At 44.5% G+C, this 6,881-nt stretch overlaps 1 protein-coding gene across 1 annotated transcript in view; it reads left to right on the plus strand.

Moving 5' to 3' along the window:
* Nucleotides 1-1,100: 1,100 nt before the first annotated feature.
* RAD23B (RAD23 homolog B, nucleotide excision repair protein) overlaps nt 1,101-6,881 on the plus strand; it is a 43,347-nt gene continuing 37,566 nt past the window's right edge. Inside the window, exons 1-2 of the mRNA XM_029202678.1 lie at nt 1,101-1,115; nt 1,509-1,677. Of these exons, the coding sequence (XP_029058511.1) occupies nt 1,612-1,677 (66 nt within the window). The 5' untranslated portion in view covers nt 1,101-1,115; nt 1,509-1,611. The remainder of the gene's footprint in view (nt 1,116-1,508; nt 1,678-6,881) is intronic.

Here is a 6,881-nt window from a genome sequence, read left to right on the forward strand (position 1 = left end):
TAAATAGGCATACTACAAATAGCTATCTACTTAGGGAATGCTTACTATGTTTCTGGTACTAAGATTTTACATACATTATTCAACACCCCCCTCCAATAATCAATGAAGTTGAATGCTATTATTATCCCCATCTTACTGATGAGAAACCGAAAGCATATTTACGCATTTAGAAATATTTACTGTGCCTGCATTACATGTTTCTTCGTGCTAGGGGTACATCAGGCGATACAACAAAGTCCTTGCCTTTGTGCAGCTTGTCTGTGATTTACTGAAAGGAGAAAGATGATAAACCTAATAAATATGTATACTATATGGCAATTAGAAGATGATAAATGCTATAGGAAAAACACCAGGGTAATGGAGCTAGGAAAGTTGCTGTTTTAAGTCGGGTATCCAGGGTAGACCTCTCTGAGAAGGCGACATTTGAGCAAAGATTTGAAGGAGGTGAGACAGCGAGCCACCCAGGTAGCTAGGGAAAGAAGACTCGGAGCGGAAACAGCAAGGGCGAAGTTAGGCTCTCAGGTGAGAGCGTTTGTCTAACATCCACCAACAACGCCTAGGGCCAGCCGTGAGAGTAAGATATGAAAGGAAGGGGCTGTGTATCCAGTTCTAAGAACTTTGACTTTTACTCTGGGTGAGATGAGGAACCACTGGACAGTTCTGCCCGGGGGAGTGATATAACTTGACCTTGTATTTAGGCTCAAGGTCCATCAAGGCAGTCTAGCGCTGGAATCAGTGCTCTCAGAATAAAAGAATCAGTCGCCAGCACAAGGACTCAGCCACACAGCGAGCGCCCTGCAAGCGCCGGCCCACTACTGTGGCTGTCACAATCCTTTCACTTAAACCCCGCCCCGACCTACCGCCCTCTAGTTCCCCAGCTCCAGGTCTCCGCATCCACTCAGTCTGGTCTCCACGTAGCGCTTCCCCGGCTATGGATTGCGCAACTCAGACAACAGGGCGGAGCCTGGACGTGGGCGGAGTCTGGACGTAGGCCGAACCGCGGCGGGCTGGAGAACGCCCCGGCCGCAGACTCTCCATGGAACCCGCGAGAACCCCGAGACGCCCACTGACTGCGCCTGCGCACACGCAATCCAGGCCGCCGACATTCCAAAACGGTAATCCGCGCCGCCCCGCCCCAATTCCGGGGCGGAGTTCTTGGCTGCGCCTGCGCACAGGCTCGCCGCACCCTACGCCTGCGCGTTCAGCCGGCCCGACCCCATCCCCCAGGTTTTTCGGGTGGGGGAGGGGGTGCGTCTCGGCGAGTCACGATGATGGCGGCTACCATCCTGTGGTGAGGTAGCGGATTCTCTGCTGATCTCGCAGAGCTCCTGGCGCTTCCTGCAGACTTAGTGGCTGGCGCCGGGCTCGTGAGGAAGCACGGTGGCTCGTGCTCGCGAGGAAGGCCGCAGTCGCGGAGGCAGCGGCGCGGCCCGGGGCCAGGGCTGGGGGAGAGGCCGCTCTGCAGGGCGAATGTGACAAGCCCCCACCCCCACCGCTTTCCTCCCTAGTGCGCGAGGAGCGCGGGCGACCCCGGGGCCCCGCCAGGCCACAGACCCCGCCCAGCGGCCAGCACCCGGAGCAGGCCCGGCAGCGGAGCTGCGCGGCGGCACCATGCTGGTCACCCTGAAGACCCTACAGCAGCAGACCTTCAAGATCGACATCGACCCAGACGAGACGGTGAGTGCGGCGGGAGCGCGGAGCCCGGCACCGGGCAGGGGAGGCGCGCGAGGCGCCCACCGGGCCTGGGCTTGGGGCGGTGCGGCGGGGCCGTGTGCGGGGCCCCGGCCTCAGCTTCTAGAGGGGCCCGGCGGCGCGCCCGAGCGGGGAGACCTCCGGTACACCCTAGAGGGCCCGGCGAGCGGGGTCTTGGGCCCCGGGCGCTGGATGAGGCCTGCGGGCTCCGAGCGCGGGCAGGGCCCGGGGGCCCGGCGGCAAGCGGCCCACCGGACCTTCAGAGTTGGCTGTGGGCTTTGTGGCAGGAGTAAGGGGAAGCAGTGGTCGGACACCGAAGCTCTGGTGGCAGATGGCGTGGAGTACACGCCCGCTGGGCACGGGAGGCCTCGGCCTGGGCGCTCTCGGCGGAGGGGCCAGAGGGGGAGGGGAGGTCAGGGCTGCCTCGGCGGTCTAGCCGGGCTCCCCGATGGTGGGTGCATGGGTTGAGGAGGGAGATGTCGGCGTCACCACTGTCCCTCAGTGGACCTGGTTAGGCGCTGAGGTCTAGGAAGCGCTAACTGGAGATAATGAGCCTTAAATAAAAAGTATCAGATTCCGTCTGCTGCACAGTGAGAGGCGAGTGGTGAGGGGTGGTGAAAATGCATTCTTTGCCCCCTTCGCCGCAGAATTGGTGACCCTTTTATTTGCCTATATCTTGAATCGTTTCGCTGCAGTTCTCCCGCCACCCAACCCACACCCATGTGTAGATTGCCCTTTGAGCCCTCTTTGGTGGTGAAGTTTGTTGGGTTAGAGCCCTTCAAATCCAGGCTCAAACTTAACTCCAGATTAATGAGTTCCCTGTGTTAGAAGTCTTGAAGTTGTAGGAGTCGGAACTCTGCACCCAAACCCCAAGTAATAGCCTTTCAGGGGAGAAAAAAAGAAAATAAAAACTTTGAATCTCTTCTGTAAACTCGTGAACACCTCAGAAGTTCACGTGTTAAATTCTCATGTCATCCTGTGTATTTGTGAGTGCAAAAAGGCACTGTGTTGAAATCAGTACAACTTTTTGCCAAGATCTAAAAATGCCATTCAGTGTAAACTTACTTGTGTTCTGGAATTGTGATGCTGTACACCATTGAGGTTGTCATAAGGCTGTATTTAAAGCAGCAACTTTCAGCCCATCTATATTTTTAAAAATAGGTGATTCAATTTTGGTGGAGATCTGGGGCCTTAGTGTTAATTAAGTAATCCTGAGCTCCCATGTGTGGCTCTAACTTATTTGCTATGTGCCTGTTTTGCAAAGATGTGAAGATTAAATATTATTTAATTGGTGGTCAGTAAATGGAATCGATTATTAATCACTCCATACCTTTGAGTGAGGGTATAGGGTTATGTTTTACCTATATCATTTAATCTAAAGTTTTCTACACTTTTAATTATTTAAAAAAAGTAGTTCCCAACCTTTTTGGAATTGTGGTACTAAATGATTTTAGTTCAAGATATTTAATTATATGTGTAAATATGCTGTGTGGTAAATTCTTAAAGGTGCAGGAGATAGCAATTTTAGATGAGAAATTCAGTGTTCTCAGAAGTAATTGACAACACCCTGTGGATTGCTATTACTAACAAAAATCATATTCTTCCTGAGTATTCCTTTACTGCTTGATACGTGTATACTTAGAAGTTAAAGGATGAAAGTTAATGCAGCTGTTTAATGTTTTCAGACAAAACTTTTCATAAAATGTTATTGACTTTGGATTTTTGTAGTGACACGTGTTGGTGCTGCAGGAACTTTACCAGCTTATATTCACAATTAATTCCAAGATTATTGAAACCTAAAGGATTTTTTTTTTGTAAACATCTGTGGATTTATTGAAGTTATGCAGTGACTTTCTACAGCTCCACTGAATTATTTATGTTCTATAAAGTTTGTATAGCTCTTTAGGCATTTTATGCATTCTTTATCTTAGAGCGAATATTGTATTTGTATAGATTCTTAACTGTACTTGCTATTTTCCAGTTTATTTCCAAGGGGATTTAAGTTATATGAAACATACTTCTAGACGTATATTTTCAGAAAGCTCAGTTGTTACAGAGAGTTGCTTCTTTAGCTTTTTGTTGCTGTTTGTCCAAATATAATTTTGTTGCTGTTTATGTAAATATAAAAGCTAACATTGTTAGGCTGGGACAAGAGATGAAAACACTTAATCTGGATATACTGGAACATTTACATTAAAATGACTTGTGGGTTTTTACTTTAATGGACTTAAATTTTAAAAATGGGAAAAATGTTAGAACTATTTTAATTCCATCTTTATAGTGATTTTTAATTAAATATTTATTTTTGATACAGTATTTGAGAAAATTCCAGTAAGAAAAGAAGCAATGAAAATTACATAGATAGAGGGAGACTGTAAGTGTCCTGTTTGTAATTTGTGAAAACTAGATAACCAAGGATATTAGAAATAGATCTAAAATAAAGGGGAAAAAATAGGATTTTACTGAGACCTCTAGGGAGATTTCACATAAAATGAACAGATTTTGGTCTCTAAGACCTCTATTTTGGCTGCTCAAAGGTTTTATTTTTACCTAGAAGGAACTAAGAAACCTTAAGGAACTTAAGTAACTTGAGGTGGCCGGTATAGAAACTTGTGAGCTTGAGACGAGCAGGAGCGAAAATGAGTGAAAGGACTGAGAGATAAGAGGAATCATGGGAGTGAATCATTTGCTCAACAAGTGAGTGTTCAGTGAACTTTGACTGGCAGAACTGGAGGAGTACAGGGACATGGGGGACATGGTCTGGGTCTTCTTGGGAGCCATATTGACATAGTCTTAGCTCCGTCAGTGGCTATAGAGTAGATGCACAAAGTAGAAAAAGCAAGAGGATTTGTTTTTAAGGTGTTTGTATTTGCTTTAGTGTTTGGATGTTGAAAGTCCTCCCTTGCCTCTTTTTTAACAAGTGAAACTTTCTTAACATTCATTTGCCATTTTGTACCACTTACTTGACCATTACCATGCACTGCCTTTAGTGTTAACCATTACAAAACAGTGATTTTATTATTACAATAATAATTCATCTCCTCATAGAATAACTGGGGAAAAAACCAACAGTAAGTTTCAGGTGAGACTTTAAATGCATAAGCTGAAATATGATTGTATTATATAAGTGACATCAAAGTTATGTGTATACATTGGAAGTTTTTGGTAAGAGAATTGTGAAGATACAGTAGTTTTAATTTCTATAGACAGTATATCTAATATGCTATGCAGTAATCTGCAAAGGATTAACCTCACTTTGTGGTATATTTGTGTAATGGTGATTATGCTATAAAATACTACTTGAGTACTAGTCTTGTACATGGGATTTACTAGCCATCATTTATTAGCAAATTGTTCCCATTGTGGCTTATTGTATTTTAACAGAGTTGTGCTGAAGATAGTACCTTATTATGGAAGTTCCCTAGATTATTAAAACATTAAGTAGTAAACATATTAAAACACTGTATCACAGAGGTAAAACTAACATTTCTTGGCATATTGGTAAAACAAAATACTGTAGTACCTGGGAAACCTGGTGTGGTTTGTATCAGACCTTTGCTCTTTCTATACTTGGCACACAGTAGGCATTTAATAAAGATCTTTCTTTTGAATGAATTAAATACATTTTTTGGTGAATTGCCAAGTCAGTGATCCCTCAGTGTTTGCATGTTGATTTATTTAATGTTTGTTGAATACTTACTAAAAATATCAGGTCTTGCTGTCATGGTGTGTACATTATAGTCGAAAGCAAATTTTAAAAAACAGATAGTGGTAAGAGTTATGTAGAGAATTGAAATAGGGTGAGGTAATTTGATAGTGTATGACTGGGTGGCTACTTTTAAATTGGCCACAGAAGGTCTTTCTAAATAAGGTGACATTTAAACTGAGATCTGAATAGTAAGCACTCAGAGATGGGGAGAGTGTTTTCTGTAGGGAAAGACCTTTAAGAGTGTGTTTTGGGAATCAAAAAAGGCCTGTATTGTTGATCTAGTAGTTAAAGGAGAAGAGAGGTAAGGGATTAGAGTTAGGCAAGGGGCCAGGGCCTGTAGGGCTTTGTAATAAACTGAAGGTTTTCAGTGTAAAATAGGAGGCCTTTGGGGGCTTTTAAGCAGAGGAGAAAAATTATTTTTTTTGTGATTTTAAAAGGTTACTTTGCTGTTTGGAGAGTAGATAGTAGGAAGACCATTTAGAAGGCTTGCACAACAGTCTTAAGAGGTCAAGGCTTTGACCAGGGAAGTAGGAGTGGAGATACAAAGAGAGGTGGAGGGATTTGAGATATGATTGGGAGGATGGAGTTGAGAGAATTTTTTGATGCGTTGGAGTGGGGAAAATTGAGAAATCAAAGATTAAACATAGGTTTTGGTTGTATAACTTGTGTGAATACTTGTGTTCTTTCCTGAGATGTGGAGGGATGGGAGAGGGGCAGGTTTAGGGGTTGGGGTGGAAACTCAAGACTTAAGTTTAAGATGCCTATTAAACATTCAGGTGGAAATGACAAGGAGATTTGCTATGAATTTCCATCCCAAAGGGGCATTTGGGCTGGAGTTAGAGACATGACAATAAGCAGCATATATGTTTGACCTCAATCCATTGGACTGGATGAGATCATCTTGCCACAGTCTTTTTCAGTGCCCATGCCTTGCAAAATTGAGTCCAAGTGCCTAGATTACCCCTTATGTTTAATTAACTTCTCTGCTACTGGAATTGAGGAACCCTGGTGAGAATGTAGCGGGATGGGGCTTAGGGCTGAAGCCTGGGATGCTATAACACGTGGAGATTGAGTACTGAAGAGGTCAGTTAAGGAGCAACCTTTGAGGTAGGAAGAATCCAAGAGAAGAAAAAAGTTTCAAAGAGGAGGAAAAGGTCAAATATATCTACTGCTTGAGAAATCAAAAGTAAGATAGAAACAAGAAACATGACTTTTGGTTTTGGCAACTTGGAGGTCATTAGTGACCCTAATGAGTAGTCTCCATGGAGTGTTAGGGCCAGAATTTAGTGGATTGAGGAATGAGTGGGAAACATGTGAAAATGATCACAATAATTCTGAGCGTCACAGCCTATGGTAGGCATCGTTTAAAACACACACACACACACACACACACACACACACACACACACACACACACACACACACACACACACACACACACACACACACACACACACACACACACACACACACACACACA

This window comes from Monodon monoceros, unplaced genomic scaffold (assembly GCF_005190385.1).
Source record: "Monodon monoceros isolate NGI ecotype Baffin Bay Population unplaced genomic scaffold, NGI_Narwhal_1 Super_Scaffold_5, whole genome shotgun sequence".
Taxonomy (NCBI): domain Eukaryota; kingdom Metazoa; phylum Chordata; class Mammalia; order Artiodactyla; family Monodontidae; genus Monodon; species Monodon monoceros.